General features: G+C 42.8%; 2 protein-coding genes across 2 annotated transcripts in view; one reads left to right on the forward strand and one right to left on the reverse strand.

Moving 5' to 3' along the window:
- Nucleotides 1-3,940, reverse strand: part of Srp14 (signal recognition particle 14) — a 5,585-nt gene extending 1,645 nt beyond the window's left edge. The window contains exons 1-4 of the mRNA XM_075699800.1: nt 3,803-3,940; nt 3,532-3,604; nt 1,534-1,655; nt 1,419-1,451 (exon numbers count right to left, since the gene is read on the reverse strand). Coding sequence (XP_075555915.1) covers nt 1,419-1,451; nt 1,534-1,655; nt 3,532-3,604; nt 3,803-3,826 — 252 coding nt within the window. The 5' untranslated portion in view covers nt 3,827-3,940. The remainder of the gene's footprint in view (nt 1-1,418; nt 1,452-1,533; nt 1,656-3,531; nt 3,605-3,802) is intronic.
- Nucleotides 3,941-4,507: 567 nt separating this feature from the next.
- On the forward strand, nt 4,508-17,578 carry Aos1 (SUMO1 activating enzyme subunit 1). Its single transcript, XM_075699799.1, has 9 exons — nt 4,508-4,687; nt 4,831-4,942; nt 5,010-5,069; nt 6,844-7,103; nt 8,298-8,382; nt 8,931-9,033; nt 11,685-11,817; nt 13,296-13,365; nt 14,525-17,578. The coding sequence occupies exons 1-9, from the start codon at nt 4,578-4,580 to the stop codon at nt 14,612-14,614; spliced, it is 1,023 nt and encodes a 340-aa protein (XP_075555914.1). The 5' UTR covers nt 4,508-4,577; the 3' UTR covers nt 14,615-17,578.
- The last annotated feature ends 265 nt before the right edge of the window (nt 17,579-17,843 follow it).

Raw genomic sequence — 17,843 nt, forward strand, 5'->3', positions numbered from 1 at the left:
CCAACAACTGTGTTCAGGACCACACCACATATCTTCAAGAAATGTTGATGGAGGAAAACAGACACTGTAACCAATCAAACGCCACGAAGAAGACGGAAGCTAGAGGTAGACAGTCCGATTGTTTACGGTTCAAGTCATCAACCATTGGTAGTAATTTAGGGAACAGCATTCGTGTTTGACTTACTACTCAAAATTTAGCCAGGGTGATTGCAACATCTTCGGAGTTGCATTTAGTGGGAATGCGCACTACAGTATGGAGTTTTCGGTCTCTGGTTCGGTGGGCGCCCAATATTTTTGTCACTTGGTTAGCTAGCTCCTTAAAAGGAAAATGCGGCAACATTTTAGGTTCTGCTGGGAATATTATCATCTGTTCTGAAATTGTGAAACCGAGGGTTGTGTGTATGTTGATGTGTATAAATCGGCACATGCGCTACCGATCCACGCTATCAAGGGGATAGCTTCTGCTGGTCACCCTGTGCTTGCTGTTTATGACACCAGCAGAGGAACAGCACTCTTGTTGCCGTGAGTGACTGCGTTCAACTTATCTGCAGTACCTGCCACAGCAGCTCAGTGGCTACGACGTAGCATTGCCAAGTACGAGGTTGCAGGTTTGATCCCAACCGCTGAATCCGCATTTCAATGGGGGATAAACGCAAAAACCTTGTACACATACGTGTACGTTGAAGACCTCGGGTGGTGAAAATTAATCCACCATATCCTTTTACGGTGTGCCTCGTAATGAGATTACGGTTTTTGTCATGTAAAAGCACCATAATTAAAGGTGTTGGCAGCAACACAATCTTTTAAGCAACTTCTTGTTTTGCATTTTCTGGTAAATATAACTGCGATGCAAGATCACATCACAAGCAGCTGTTTCCCAGGCCGCCCCATTTAGTTTTTTTGTTGTTGCTTATTCAAAATAGTTTGTCTTGTAAGATAGTTCAGCTTGCATAACATGTTGATTAAGAGGTGTAGGGAAGCATACACCATACACTTCCTGGTAACAGTCATACAATCTGAAGCTGCCCTTTAACTTTACTAAAAACTGCCAACAGACAGCAACAATGCCACTGGTAGTGATAACCAAGTTTACAAGCTGATAATGCAGTTTAAGAGTATCTTACTATCACACGTTATACTCCTCGTAATAAATGTTAAATGCATGTTAAATTATAAATGAAATTCATGCTTTCTTTTTCACTGAGGTTCAAACTGTCACCCAAGACTTCACCTTTGCTAAATCAAGCCACCACAGCAAAAACGTGTAGACAACAGCACCTCATTTTTCTCTTTACTTAATTGTTTAAAAGCTTTGCTCATTTTAGCGTAGAACTTTTTTTTTTACACTGCTTGAGGATGAAGGTAGTTTGAGTACAAAAGACAGTAAAAAGGTCAGTGGGCAGTAATTTTGTACATACCAGTTGAAACCTGTTGACGTCCTTGGCGTTAATCTGAAAGCATAAATGTGCATTGTTGACATTAAGCATCGGCAAGACCAGTATCAGTGTTAACTATGTACTATGGCCTGCTCACCACTGTGCTGATCTTGTTTGGCCCAGCATGCGCTCTCAGTAGGCACTTGTACTCTGCTGGTGGCTGGATTGGATTGGCAGCGAGCTTCTCTTGCCGTGGCTTTGGCTTGGTTCTGCCATCATCTGTGCAAGTTCCACGTGGTACTTGTGTTACAAAGTGCATACACCTGGCAGCAAAATCAATAATAACAGTATGTGTCGAGAAAAACCCATCCTGGCTTCCTCAGGCTGTATGCAGCACTGACTGTACAGTAGTTGATAGGCTAGATTAGAAGCCAGTTCTATAGACCATTTTGACATTTACAAACGGACCCTGGAAAGCTTCTGGATTTGCCCACTGAAAAAGCCTGCTCACTAAAAAGATGTTGGCGAGCCGTCGTATAGAGCCAGCGCAGAAAACCAGGACATTTTCAAGCACCTTGATTCTCCAGTTAATTGCAATTTGGCAAGTCAATTTTGTTTGAAGTTAAATGAAAAATTATACATGTCTGCGCTTCAGGCACACGGTACATTACTATTATTTGAAAATGCCAAAGGTGATTTCACGTATGTTAAAACAAACCTGAAAACTCCTTTTTATTTTTTCGGCATAGTAGACCGATAGGTCATGCTTCGGGAATTTCTGTGGAGCACTCACTCACTTCTGCCATGGTGGTCTCAAAACCGTTTTGTACTACTAGACTTCTTCAGCACGAAGCCCAGGAAGCTGCTGACACAACTAACATAACTCAGCTTCATGACAACACGCTTTAGGAGCTTCGACTGTGTTAGGCTGCCAATGCGGGAGCCCTTTGCTTATGTAGAGTGAATGCACTGCTTTTTAAGCCGCCAGTCACGATTTGTCCTTTCCTAGTCCATGCCCTGGGTTTGTGCTGTTTGTTATATTGTAATACCAACAAGTCTAACAACAGTTGTACCCTGTCATGACAAAGTTGCATCCAACGTGAAAATGCTTTTGTTACATCTTCCTGGTATCCATTATAAGCATGTACTTCTTACACGCTGGTATTGACGAGAAACATTTTAGATTTAGTTCGTTATATGAAGTATATTACAAAGACCACCTGAGACAGTTTGTTTCTGCACTGTAGTTGCTTCCACCGGGAAGCTAGTGGTAATGTACATCTGAACCACTAGTTTCCTATTTTCTGCCTGTCACATCATCCCCTCTGCCTCCAGAACCAAGAGAACTGCTCTTATCTCCGCATTTTAATAAAGGCACGTTTTATTTCTCAACAAAGTTGGCACAAGATGTCTCTCTCAAGCAACAGCCTGGGTGTACCTGTCTAGCAACTAAGGCCAAAACGATAGTTTCATACATTGATAACTAGCAAGTTTTGGCACTGCGTCATTTACTGGAGGTATGACAGGTGAAAAATTGACCTTCTGCAACTTTGCATAACTTTGCTAAGAAACCACCATGTGGTTTTCTGTTGTTTATAGTGGTTCAGCTGTACTGTGTGCTTGCTATAATTTTTTTATTTTCCTTTTCTAGGGAAGCTAAGTGCTTCATATTACGGCCAATTTATTCTGTACAGCTACTTCTGGCACATACATGTCTCCGCAATTTTAAGTTTTTATGTTGCTAGATCTAGCTCGCATTTTGGCATAAAACTTGCCATGAGTAATTTTGATATTTTAAAGCTTTTTAGTTGTAATCTTAGAGTTAGGAGTAACGTCTTGAACATAGTACAACGGTAGAGACGGCTTGCACGGACGGCAACCCGTCCCTGCAAGCGCCACCACCGAGCTTCCGAAACTCGTACAGGTGGTTCATGACCGGCGGTACACAACTCGCGACACACACAATATAGCAGCATCGCTGCGTCCTACGTGTTGGGGCTTCCGAGATTACAGTACCATACACTCCGGCACGCACACTTTGATTTATTGTTCTAGAACCCGATGTCACACATACAAGACGTCGTCACGCGACAATGCTCCGATGAAAACAACCAGCCGTTCGGTCCGGCGCGCTGACTCAGGTAGACCAACTTACATCTTTTCATGGTGATGTAGACGGAACCACTGCTTCTGTACTTTTGGAACAACTTCGTCAGTTCGCTTAGAAACTGCAGACACAGAGAAATAGACAGGTCAGACACCGGCTACCGAAGGACGGTTGCGACTGGCGCAACCTGCCAGCATGCATGCATTTCAACTCCTGATCAGATGCCTAGTTCTCAACATACTGCATGAAAGAAATTGTAGCATTTACGGTTACCCATATGTCTGCGATGGCGATAACAGAACGATTAAAAAACACTAACCGATTCATTCTCGAGCAACACCATAGTGCACTAATCCAACCACAGCAGGCACAATCTGCACAACGAAGTAGCGGAAGACGCGTGAAAACCGAAAGATCGAAAAGAGCGTCGTCAATGGATAGGCGAGTGCTTATAGGGCCATCATCATCATCATTAGCACATGTCGAAACGTATTTTTGTTTCATATTTGATAAATAAAAAAATAAAATTTGTGCAACGAGTACGGTAAATTTTAATCCTTAAAAAATTCGCTTCTTTGTCAGTTATACGCAAGCAACAACGACTTTCTTAAAGAAATGCCAATCTTAAAGGCCATAATTTTGCCCTCTGCGTATGCCTTGTCTTTGGTTTCTGCAATCGCTCCTGGCGCATGAGCCAACAAAAGCTTAAATTTCACGAAGGAAAAAAAAGACTTCCTTCCTTCATAATAAATTTTGAGATTTGTTTTTATTACGCGTCGTTGAGTTGTCGATTGTGCCTAAATCCAGGGCTTCATCGGTGAACGACAGGTGATGTCATCGCCGCCACATTTTTAATGCAAAAGAAAAAGGGTGGACGAACACAGCATTACCAACCATTAAAGTTCATACATTTTCTGCTAAACGCTAAACATATATGGGGACTTTACCAATCATAGCCTCCTATGCTCCATCTACCAACTAGCCGTCAAAGGGTCAAAGCTATTAAAGCCTAAGCCACCAAAATAGCCTAGTTAGTAGCCATTAACAATAGTGCGCGAAGCGTCTTTTGATGTGTGGTGGTGCGGTTGGTGCCGATGGTGAACATTATGGGTGAAGTTCGGGCAGTCGCTCCTGAGTTGTCTCAAGAAGAGGCCAGTATCTACGACCGTCAGATACGTCTCTGGGGTTTAGAATCACAGAAACGGTAAGCAACGCTTGCTTTTGTCCATGTGCTGTTTGATGTGCCGGCAGATCTTTGCAGTAGCTGCTTTCTCGTTGCCATGGTTGTTGTGATGTCTACTTGAGGTGAATTCATAAATTTGGAACTACATACATTCTCGTTTGCAGGTTGCGAGCTGTGAGGGTTTTGGTCGCTGGCTTGAACGGCCTCGGAGCAGAAGTGGCAAAGAACTTGGTTTTGGCGGGCATCAAGTCCATAATGCTCTTGGATAGCCACAATGTAAGTACGGTAACCAGTTCCCCTAGTGGACTTTGTAACATAACAGTGAATAAATAATGTTGTGTAGGTCACTGCCGAGGATTTTTCGTCCCAGTTCATGGTCGAAAGAGGAGACATTGGCAAGAATGTAAGTTCCTCGTCGGTTTTGTGCACTTCACAAATATCCCTCGTTTGGGGCGTTATTTAACCTTCCATAGAGTAGGACGCGCAGTTTCCTTATGAAGGGCTATCATAGTTTAATAGTGCAACTGAACAACGTGCGAGTTCGGACTGGCAGTTGGTAATGCAACAAAATCAAATGACACAATGAGGGTTTTGCGCAATACACTGCAGAAGACAGCATGCAACTTCTAATCACGTCAATGAGTGAGATGTCTGAAATGGCTGAAAGAAGATCACACAATGTCGTTGCTATAAGCCAAGTAAAGTCCACTATAGGTCATGGAGCGCTGTATTAGTCATGCTTTCTGCAAAGCATGACTAATACGGTGTTTAGGGAGGCCTGGAGTTGGGCTTGAAGTTGAAGCCTTCAGGTCTGGCCAGATGATTACAGATGCCACATGTGGTACAAGGCTGTAGGTAAAACATTTTCAGGAATTCCATCTGGAACTGTGGATGATCTTGGAAGAACAAGGCCAAAGTGTGATGGCTGGCGCCCTGTACAAGATTGGCGTGTACCATATGCCTGGCTTAACAAGCCGTGTTTGTTGGACATGTTGGTACAGTGTACGGAAAAAATTGAAAAGAGCAAAAAAGACGTGCACAAGAAAGGGAACAGTGCAGGTACTCACTTCAACTTTGTGATGCTGGAATTTTGACAGGATGCACGACTTGAGGCTTTGAGGCTTGACAAAATGTCACATCTTATATATCTATGGGAGGTATAACACACGTCTTGTTAAGGCTCAATAGCAATACTGTATCCTGTCAAAATCTCAGCGTTCCAAATTTGAAGCTAGTGCCTATGCTGTTTGCTGTACTGTCTGGGCCTTTTCTTATCACACATTTTCGTTTTTTTTTTCATACATCTGTCAGAAAACCTCATTTATGAATTATTAATTTAAATTTGGTTTGCAAAGTCAATCTCCCCAAAAAAAGAAAATTATGGCCATCTTGCCATTCATTGCAGAGATTGCCTTTGCAAACAAAATTTTAATCTGTGTTAAATTGTGGGTTGGAGGGAGGACATGTACACCAGAGAAATAATTGAAGCCATGGCGATAAGACAATTAGGTAGTGATTGTGTCAGCATGCCCTCCCACTCTGTCAAGCAATCAAGGCAATTGATTATCAGAAAAAAATTTGTGTATTGAAATTGCGCTTATACTTGACGATACATTTTCATTTGACAAGTGAGTTGACAGTGTTTATTGAATGTTGGTTCTGCTTGTGTCTCGTTTTCCCATGTGACTGGCTGACACAAAAAGCTGTGCTTGTTTTTTCTTTTTGACAGTGCAGAAAATGAACTTTTTACGACTGTGAATTGTAGGACTTTGACATTGATTATGAAATGTCTTCAGTGTACAATGACAGTGACAAAGAGGCCACATTGTCTGATTAATTCTAATTATCCTAATTAAGGTTATTAGTATAAGCCCTAATCTTTAGTTGAAAAAATTTTAAGTCAAAATTTGTCAAATGTTCTGCAGCACAGCATATCACCTCTACATAGCATTCAACTTTAAATCCCGTTAACATGGTACTGCAAGATAAATTGAATTTTTTGCACTTCAGAAAAACACCGAGCAACCAAAGGGATGAAAGCTCTCTATTTATTGTGTCCTGTGTTTTTCTGTTCAGAGTGTTTGTTTTGCAAGCAGCTTGTAGTGTTGGCCATGGTGCTAAATGATTTCACAACGCATACTTTTGGCTCAATTTCCCTGTGCACTTTTTTGTTGCAGAGGGCGCACAGTTCAAAGGCATACACAAAAAACCTGAACCCCATGGTTGAAGTGGACTCTGAGGATGGCAGTCTGCTGAACAAGAACGATGATTATTTTCAAAAGTTTGACATTGTGTGCTGCACGGAAAGCCTCTCCACAGAAGACCTTGTCAAGGTTAACACCCAGTGCCATAACCTTGGCGTCAAGTTTTTCTGTGGTCATGTGTGGGGCTTCTTTGGCTACTACTTCAGTGATCTCATTCAACATGCCTACACACAGTGAGTTACTTTCTGTGTGTGTGTGTGTGTGTGTGTGTGTGTGTGTGTGTGTGTGTGTGTGTGTGTGTGTGTGTGTGTGTTTCTTTGCATGACCTCTTAGATTGCATAAAATGGCTGCAGTTTAACCTTATTTAGATGACATTAGATGTGACACGAAAATAGCCTTGGTATATCCAATATTCATTATAAACATGCGTTTGTTACTTGCTGATTTGGCGAGAAACTTTTAGATTTACTTTATTATATCCAATAATTCATTATATCTGTGTTTGTTAAATCAAGGAGGTTCCTCTGTAGTACGATTCACGGCTTTGCAGTGATGATTTACAGTTAGGGTGAAGATCTTTTGCAACATATTTTTGGCAATAATAAGGTGTTTCTCACTTTAAAGAAATGATGTCCTGTTAATCTACCGATAGATATGTCAAGAAACATAACTTTATAAGCACTGCGAGCGGGGCAGTTGGTATGGATGCATAACTTTTGGATTATTGAGTGCTTATCCTTTGGAGTTCTTTTTCTTTTGTACCTCTTGCACAGTAGTGTGACACTGAGACACAGACCTAAGGAATGTGGAAAATTTTACGAAGGAAATCCAAATGGGGTTTCTCGGAAAACTTTGCAGAGAAAGTTTGTCCTGGTCCAAAGAGTCGAATCTAAGTCCAGTGCCTTTCAGGAGTGGTCATTCTGCCATATGAGTGAACTAGAAAGTTAGCAGATGGCATAGTGAGGCTGAACTAATTGACAACTCAAAGCACAGGGACACTGAATATGGCAGATCAGTTCTGCTGAGCTTTATTCCTTTTGTGAATGATCCTCCACATTTCGGGCTTCCATAGAAATGATTTGTCACACACAGATGTAAATGGAAGGCGTCTGTGTCATGATGCCACGTCGCCATAAACATTCATTGAATCGCTCAATTTTCTATTCTGGTGCATTGAATGTGTTCTTCCCCAGTTATTCGTTACAAATTGCAAATATGAGAACTTGCAGACATTTTACATGAAAGAACAAAGCAAATTAAGTTGGGTCCCACTTTTCTTGCTGGGCTCAAGGCAATATAGTCGACTTATCTGTGTGGTACAGTTATAACATGCATTGTGGGGCTGAAAGGGATGGGGTTGTTTTGGCACAGGTTGATCTGTATGGCCAGAGATGTGCACGGGTGCTAAGTAATTTAACTTTTTTCAGAGAAGTACTCAAACTTGCAAGGCCTGTCGGTCCCAGCCCTGCCAAGAAGCCAAAGACAGAAGACACAAGCACTGTGATCCAAAAAGTAAGCAATTTCCATGCTTCTGCATGTGACAGCCAGTAACAGTTGATTCATTTTTTTTTTTTCTGTGTTCATGCTAAAAGATTGCACAGACTCCATGTCGAGGAATTGCATCTTCTTTAAAAGTGTAATTCTTTTATGTGTGGAAAGAGAAGCCAAACACATGACACCGTAACATATACACATTATGTAATAATCATTGCAACTTGAGAAGAAGGTATGTTGGTACAGTAATAGACAGTTTTAACTGATATGTAAACCTTTTGGCGTACCATTTCAGCAGAATAAACAGCAGTACTGTAGTGGCAACATCTTGTGTTGCAGAGCTAAACCAAACTGTGCTGCCCTTTAGTTACATTCTGTGGCTGTGCCTCCTTATAAGCTGACATGAGAGCTTTCGCAGCAACTGAAACTTTCCCAATGCTGTACTTTTTCTTGCCAAACATTTTCACGCAACAGAGTAACGTGTATCTGAACAAGGTACTAGGGCCTCCCCTCAGGTAGTCTCTCCAAGAAAGCCAAAATAATAAAAGCTCGTCCATTCACCCCAGGTGATGACATGTGTGCCACTTTCAAGAGCACTCCAAGTCAAGGCTGGTAAAGCAAGCACTGGCCTAGACAGGAAGACGTCACCTCTTTTCTTCCTGCTTCATGGTGAGCCGACACTTAAGGTCATCCATACTTTCCACCCGCTGGGGTTGCTCAGTCGCTATGGCATTGCAATGCAGAGCATGACGTCACAGGTCTGGTGCCGGCTGCGGACCGAACCTGGCCAAGTGATATTCTTCTAGGGCACTGTAATTTCATTTAACGGGGCAAAAACCAAAAGATGACAGAGAGCACAACAATCGCCTGCCACTGCCAACCAGAGGCAGTTGTGCGTATCATGTTCTTTTCATGGTGTCTGCTTTCACACCGTTAAAAACATGTAGTATATCCATGCCAACGAGCCCAGCAGCGAATCCTGTTGAACTGCATCTCCTGATGCATTGTTGCATTCGGTTGCAAAATCGGGAGTTTTCGTAAAGGCAAGAAGCTTCTGTGCAACTTTCTTTTTATTTTCCTTGCAATCTTCTCACAACCTTTTCTTGGATTCGGCACATTTGATTTTGACAATGTTGTGTTGTTTAAAGATTGAAAGATTGCAGGGTGCAATAAGGTTGCCAAGCAAAGCCCCAGAAAAATTATGAATCTAGGTACAAGTACTGCAACCACACTTTCATCTGTGCGTCTGAAAACTATTGAACTACGACTCTCGTTGTGAGAAGATTATAATCGAGATACAGTCATTCCAATATTTAAAAACTTTTTGTGCGCAAACAAGCAGGAACAAAGAAGAGGAGGAACACAAGGACGAGTGCATCCTCGTGTTGCTCCTCTTCTTTGTCCCTGTTTGTTTGCACACAAAAAGCTTTTAAATAATGAATCTGTTCCAACTAGGCCGACCCGCAGTTATGCTTCAGTCTTCCAGTGAGCATTGACTGAAACAAATTTGTGATGTAACAAGCTGATTTCATTTCCCTGTGTTACTTTGATTGGAAACAGTGTTGTTGTTTTATTGTCACTATTACGTGCAAAAATGTTGTCTCACTGCTTTAGTTTCTTCAATAGATAGTGAGATGGAATATTAGAAAATATGGGCTAAGGTCTGAAAAATTGGTCAACAACTGTACCTTCTATTTCTTACTTTGCATTGAGAGAGGAATCCAATAGTATTTAGATATCTTATTCTTTTCTTTTTCCTCACATTTATGCATATGCAGTAAAATTTGCTAATCATGAACAGTTACATGCACATTACTGCAAAGCCAAACAGCAAAAGACTTCTGTGACTGGGGAAGAATGTGAAGTTCTTTGCATGTAGCTGGAAGTAAAATTGCATGCACCATGTGTCTCTTTGCATAGCAAAGCTTCACTTAAAGGGACACTAAAGGTTACTATTAAGTCAACGTGGACTGTTGAAATACCATCCCAGAAACCTCGAAACGCTTGTTTCGTGCCAAGGAGAGACTTAATTTAAGAGAAAATGCGTTCTGAAGCGTCCGCGTACCTTTAGCGCAGTTCATATCGCCCGCCCTCCGATCGAGGAGAACTGACATCATGGTCTCATAGTGACGTTGCGCCATCGGTGAGTAGAACGGCGTCCGCAGACGGCGCTACGGCTTTTCTGCGCAAAACGCGAACGCGCGGCCAGAAACAGAGCCAAGACAGAGCCGACAGCAGAGCGAAAGCGGGAGTATGGTGGCTAGCGGAAGGAGAAACAAATTACGTCCCACGTTACGTCCCACGGCACACGGAGAGTCCGTTTTCGTTAAACTATAGGCTGCAGCGAGCTCGCAGCGTGGTTGGCGTGGTCTATGAGAAGCGACGAGCCTTTTCGCACTCGCAACAGGGCATAAAAATGTGCGAATCGACGCAAAACTCGGCCTAGAAACGTGCTTCGCCACAGCCAGGGCTCAATACGACCCAAGCTGGCACGACCCAGATGTCGTTTCCCGCACCGCCACCAGGCGCCGCTACTATACCTCACACTCCAGCGCAAGACGCCCATAAGCTGGTACTTCATTCTATGACGCTAACTTCGACGCTCGTCGCAATGGACCCTGACACCGACAGATTGGCTCGCGATGGTGGGCTCAACTTCAGCGATTTGAGCACCGACGAGCGCGACCTGCTTCTGAGGGCTCGCACTGCCGGCGTCGTTGCCTACTACGACGGCGGCCTCGACACCGGCTCTCCGGAGCGGGAAAGCAACGAGGGCTTCCCACAACATCACATGGACGTGGCATTCTCGCTGCTTGTTCCAAATGAAAGTTTCGCGAGCAGAACCCTCACAGCACGACGCGATAACGAAACTACTGAAACTCCAAAGCGTGCGAGGCGCAGAGTCGAGCGAAAACGAAACCTTTCGAACACCCATATTACTGAAGGGTAACGTCAAAATGTTATTTTTTCCTAGAATCGAATAGACGTAGACAAGTAGCGTTTTTTCCGGCTTATAATCGAATGAAATGATATTTTTAATACGAGTAGTTGAGTATTAGTAACACAAATTATGAGGAGACCTTTCGTCATCGGGCTAGTACCGGAATGTCGCTGGGGGGTCTCAAATCGTGTCATGCATTTACCTCAATTTCTCGGTTACTAAAGCTCTGTTCGCGATTATATTGACGCCTTAGACGTTCTAGAACATTGCTCTACCACTTTAACTTGAGTTTCTGGTAACCTTTAGTGTCCCTTTAAATTAGGTCACAACAAATGCAATGGATCGACCATGCGTTTTTCGTTCCCCTTCTTGCCTTTAGTTCTTCTGCGTTTCTACGACAAGCACCGGGTTGACCCCTGCGAGTCAGACAGAGAAGAAATGGTGAAACTAAGGGACGAAGTGGCAGCAGACCTAGCTGTCGACAAGGAGCGCATTCCGGAGAGACTGTTCAAGTGAGTTCTCTCCTTTTCCCGATTACCTAGCTAGTGACGCCTTGAGTTGCTAGTACCTGTCAAAGGAAACTGAGAACATCTTTTGTTATACCCCTGTCACATCAGAAATTACATCTTTTCACGTCCCGTAAGCTTTTGATGCTGATGGTATATGTAGCTGGGACAGTGTTTGCGAAGTTGTCGATTCCAATGACCCTGACCGTGTGGCTGCCGATGAAGCCAGCTGCGCCTGTCACGAACACTGTCTTGCCACTCAATACCCCTGTCACAGGGGCAAACTTGAATGCACTTCGCCACTAGTGTCATTTGCAGGCTGCTGCACTGGAACACTTAGTGACACTTACTTCAGAGCTTACTCGTCGGTGAACACACTTGCGGCGAAGTGTGTAGCCTCGTAAGCAGTGAGTAAAAAATAAGTAAAGGGTCATTCCACGCCCATTGATACAGACTTGGCGTTCGACCGTCTTCGATTTCTTGAAAAAAGAATCTTGGTTATTGTATTACTCTGACAAACATTAACCCAGCTTGGTCGTGGCAAAAAATTTTTTGCGCTGTGGGTGCCATCTTAAATTTGCAAGCGATCGGAAAACCTAGTCTAACAAAAAAATTTTTTACAAGATAAGCATTTTTGCCAATGTCTATGAAACTTTTTTCATACATATGAAAGAGATTGTTTTTTATATATTTATATATATATATGACCTTGAACTGAATTTGTCTTACTTTTGTTTGAATATAAAACATGGAAGAAGGTACAGAAAGGTGGAAATTCGAAATTTTTTATGAGATTTTGTTCTCACAGTAGTCATTCCAGTTATATTTCCAAGTTGTCCAGAAGGCGAAGAAGCCGATAAACATGTTTCAGAGATCAGAAAACGTAATGCGTGTGAGCGAAAAAATTCCAAACTTGAGAAAATTTGCTTTTTGAGGCATATAGCTTGCTTGTCTTATGACACGAAAAATGTAGACATGGCTCTCGTGATGGGAACGTGCGCAACAGAGAAGCCCCAGGTGTCTGCAGTTAGCACTTTGCCTTCATTCGAACAATAATCAGTGCCGCTGTGCTGGGCAAGTGTGCTGCACAGGGAAGCACTCTTCTGGGTTATGAAATGTGTCCTAAACTAAAAGAGCGTTAAAGGTGCAGTTATTTCTTTGCAAATACTATGCATAGCAAAATTTGTTCAGCTTGTGTTAATCTTTGAAACAACCAGCACCTGACGCAATAAAGAAAGCGAAACACGCCATGTGTGCGCTTGCAAGCAAACTGGTTGTGTGGCCGTCAGAAAATCCAAGCGAGTCGGAGACATGTGGTAATCGTTTGTTGGATTGCTAGATGAGATACAAGGGACTTGTATAGCATTTTGGCTATTTACATATACACACGCAAAATGACTATTGCCACACTTAAATGTAACTGATACAATATTTTTTTCAGACCAATAGTGACCTTATGCTTCTTTTTTTTAATTTGTCCCCAGTGCTATTTCCAAGGAAATGTGTGCCACAAGTGCTGTTGTTGGAGGTGTCTTGGCTCAGGACATTATCAAGGTGGGTAGTTCGTTGCCATGTATTTTACATTTAGTTGCAGCAGTGGAGGGAATGGTGACAGTGACAAGAACTTTATTAGAGTGTCCTGAGGAACTCGATTGGGGGAACCGAAGGCTCCCTGATCAAGTTGGTGGCTCCGCCCACGACAGGACAGGGAGGTGGTGACTCTCCGCAACGTCGCGGGCCCTCTGGACTGCCTGTAGTTGGATTGTGAAATCCAAGCTCTTCAGCAAGGCGTCCCGCATGGACTTGTTATGAAAGTGTCCATCTTTTTTTTTATAAAGAAAAGACAGGGGTATTTGTTATCAAATGAAAGGTTTAAGAACAAAGGAAACCGTGAGCCTTTGTTTCAACAAAATTGATTTATTGCAATTATCACATTAAACAAAGTCTTTAGTGGTTCCTGCTGCCACGCATGCATTAGTATTTGATTAAGAGTGCAGTGACGTCGCACTTAGTCTCAGGATAGAAGCCTAAATACACGAAAAGGGCCTTAATCAATCCTAAATATTCCCTTCAGGCACCGATTTATTGTGTCCATTGAAAGTTTAATTTCACCACATTTCTTTCATCTCAAAAATCACGAGAAGTGTACAGCTGCAGAATAGATAAAAAATTTTCAATTCAGTGATTTTTGTGAAGTTCACAGAATGGGGACTCCATGCTAGAACTCTACAAGAATGCCAGATATGAAAACATGAACTATTTCACATCTAGCATACTTGCAAAGCACCGATTCAGCCACTTGAAGAACATGCCTGATGTAAAGCATTGCCAAGAAACATTGAAAGAAGGCAACATGTTACATGACGACATTCTTGTGCTGAGAGCAAAAAACCAGCGATCTGCGCCCTATATTGTTTACTAAAATGCTTTGAACACATTAACATATTTATTCGATTATAAGGCGAGAGTGCAGTTGGTAGACTCAAGAAAATAAAGTTACTATGTGGCCATATAAAGTAACAGACAGATTATTCATATTCAGCCAGGATCGTCTGAGGTGCTGAATTACTAACACAGCCAAAACGCAAAATGGTGATCATGAAATAGGGGGGAAGGGAGCTTCAACACGCAGAGTGCGGGTTATATGCGAATTTGTAACCTAGTCCTGCTTCGTACAACCTGGATGCTTTTAAAAGTCAGTTTTCATTTCCAGGTGGCCTCGTGCAAGGATCCACCACTGAAAAACTTTTTCCTTTTTGATGGCATTGAATGCTGTGGTCTCCAGGAGAACATTGGCCGGTGACTGAATACTCGGCTCATCAGCAGTGTACCAACCATCATCACACATAACATGCCAGGCCAGTGGGAAAACGAATAAAGATTGCTGAATACTAATTTAAAGTTTAGATAGGGCAACGTTTTTGTGTCTGGCTTAGGGAATTTTTGCTCTCTTTAGTTCATCTTTATTGTCAGGGCTGGCAACAAACTTGAGCAGACACTGTAAGCTGAAGATTCAATTACACGGTCGAACCTTCATGTGTGTAGTAACTTCCTCATTATAACTAAGTCATATCCGACCTACGAGTGTCGTCCAACTCAATCTGGGACTTTTTTCCTTTACCGGTTTAAATGGACACCTAGGCTGGAGGTTTTGTATGCAGTAGAAACTGGCACCTGTGTCCTGTTCTGGCAGACGGCGCTAATTTCCTGCGCTTCTGGATAGACTGTTATTCAAGATGGCGGACAACAGTGTGAATGTCTACGTGGAACAGCGTGTTGTAATGAAGTTTTTAGTGAACGAGGGCGTAAAACCTGCTGAAATTTACAGAAGGCTTCAGGCTCAGTACGGTGATGCGAGACTCAGTTGCAGTAAGACATTTGAATGGTGTAAGCGTTTCAAGGATGGCCGTATCTCTACTACTGATGATCCCAATTGCGGAGGATCGCAGCCCACTGTAGTCATTCCTGAGAACGTTCAGTGCGTGGAGCAACTGATCACGCACAATCGTCGCATACCCTGTCGTGAAATTGCAAGGGTGTGTAATCTGTCGTTAGGCACAGTGAACATAGTAGTTCCTGATCATTTGTTCCAAAAAAATTAGTGCACGCTGGGTCCCAAAGTGGCTGCATGCTTTTGACAGACAGAGAAGAGTTGAAGTCTGTAGAGAACTGAAGGAACACTGTGAAAGGGAAGGCCAGAATTTTCTGAATCGCATGTTGACATGTGACGAAACATGGGTTCACCATACCCGCCGTGGTTGCTCAGTGGCTATGGTGTTGGGCTGCTGAGCACGAGGTCGCGGGATCGAATCCCAGCCACGGCGGCCGCATTTCGATGGGGGGACAAAATGCGAAAACACCCGTGTGCTTAGATTTAGGCGCACGTTAAAGAACCCCAGGTGGTCAAAAATTTCCGGAGTCCTCCACTACGGCGTGCCTCGTAATCAGAAAGTGGTTTTGGCACATAAAACCCAAAATATTATTATGGGTTCACCATTTCACCCCAGAATCCAAAAGAGCATCGATGCTATGGAATCATACGGAATCACCACCTCCAAAGAAATTTCGAACAGCTGCATCTGCTGGTAAAGTAATAGGAAGTGTATTCTGGGATCAACGGGGAATCATTCACGTTTTTTTACCCCATGGCGTCACTATCAACAATGAGTATTACTACCGTGTTCTGCGTGATGTGCACAAGAGTTTACGGAAGAAATGTCTGGGCTTGATAACAAGGGGTGTGGTCTTTTTGCAAGACAATGCACGACCGCACACCGCTCAATGCACATTCCAAACAACCTAGGAACTTGGCTGGCAGATATTACCACACACACCCCTATTGTGACCAAGTGAATTCGACCTGTTTGGACCCCTGAAGGAATTCCTTGGAGGAAAACATTTCAACACTGATGATAAAGTGAAGGATGGCGTCGTACAATGGTTCCATTGTAATAATAAATCTTTCTATGCTGAAGCATTTCAGGCGTTTGTTAAACCCTGGGATAAGCGTATAACTGTACCTGAAGGTTATGTGGAAAAATAAATCGACTTTCTACACTTTGAAGTTTGTTCTTCTATTAGTTTTTTTTTAAAAAGTCCCTGATTGACTTGAACGACCCTCGTAGATAGAATAGAACATAGCTGCAGAGTCAGAAAAAGATTATTTGCATCAATGTACAAATTGCTTCCGAGTAAATCGATAGGGATTTATTTGGAAAGATGAACAAAACATAGAGAAACATACACGGCCGGTACTTACACAAAAAATACTGCCACAGTGGTCTAGTAGTTTTACACTTGTCTGCCAAAAGCCACGTGAGGTTCTTTTGTGCAACTGCACTTAATGTTTGCGTTGATCTCCGGTGATATTTTCTTTAACAATAGGGTTGAGGGATGGCAGGGGAGGAGGTTGCTGTGCTCCATTTTATTAATGCTTGCCATTTCATATTGATTCACTTAGGCATGATCTGTACACAGATGTAAAGAGTTTTTTTTTCTTCACCTAAGTTATCTCTCCTTGTCTTTCTGCATAGCCATTTCCCTCCCCTCTGCTGGTTGCCATTCAGGTTTCAACCTCTCCTGACAGCTACAGTGCGGCCAATAGGAATTCCTTCCTTCCTCCTTGCATTTTTCATTTGCTGTATAAACCGCCACTTAATACTATTATAGTTACTTTTGTATAGATACTACTAACTGCATCTCTAGGTGTGGATGTGTGCTTTGATGTCGCAGGTCTGCAATGCTCTGCTACCTTGTTGTGTTTATGCAGGCAATGCGAGTTCTGGGTATGTCGGGTGGCTCAAAAAAGCCTTGGCAAGCAATGAGGATAATGACCATGTGGCAGACATTTGCTTTGATAGCTGATATTTGTGCTTTTTCACCTGATTGTGATGGAAGCATTGTACAAGCTGTATCGTTATTACAGCAACCTATCATTACCATGGTAACAGCATTTTGTTGGACACATTCTTTCTATTGCGTGGTGACTTCTGAATAGGAATTTTAGTTCAGGAGTTTCAAAGCTTTTGTTGCTTCGGCTTAGTGTGTTGCAGCGATGGAAGTAACATTTGCACATTGCTTTGATTTTTTTAGCTGTTTGAAATAGTGGAACTTTGGTTAAAATTGCCTTTGTGAGTGCGTACAAAAATTTTTTGTGGCGACATGTGCAAAATCACACCTTGTGATTAGTTTACAAGGTGCAGTGGGATGTTTTGTTAGGTTGCTAATGTGCTCATACTCAATAAAAAAGTTCAAATAGACCACTGAACCAAGAGGAGAGAAATGTGGGCCATCAGATTTGGAAGTATAACGGTGGCCAAAAATACACGGGACCATGCATGGACCACGGCGTTGGTTTCACTTGTACGAGTTCTGGCGGTTTTGAACCTTGAATCTGCGGCCATTGTTCACGTGGTTTAACTCTTCCTGTACCGTGCCCATTGGGCATTGTTAGCGTGCTAACAATGGTTTGAAACGCCACTTTCAAGACCTTCTGCACCACTCACGGTCACACTGCGCTGTCGGACGTGAAG

This window comes from Dermacentor variabilis, chromosome 7 (genome assembly GCF_050947875.1).
Source record: "Dermacentor variabilis isolate Ectoservices chromosome 7, ASM5094787v1, whole genome shotgun sequence".
NCBI classification, from domain to species: domain Eukaryota; kingdom Metazoa; phylum Arthropoda; class Arachnida; order Ixodida; family Ixodidae; genus Dermacentor; species Dermacentor variabilis.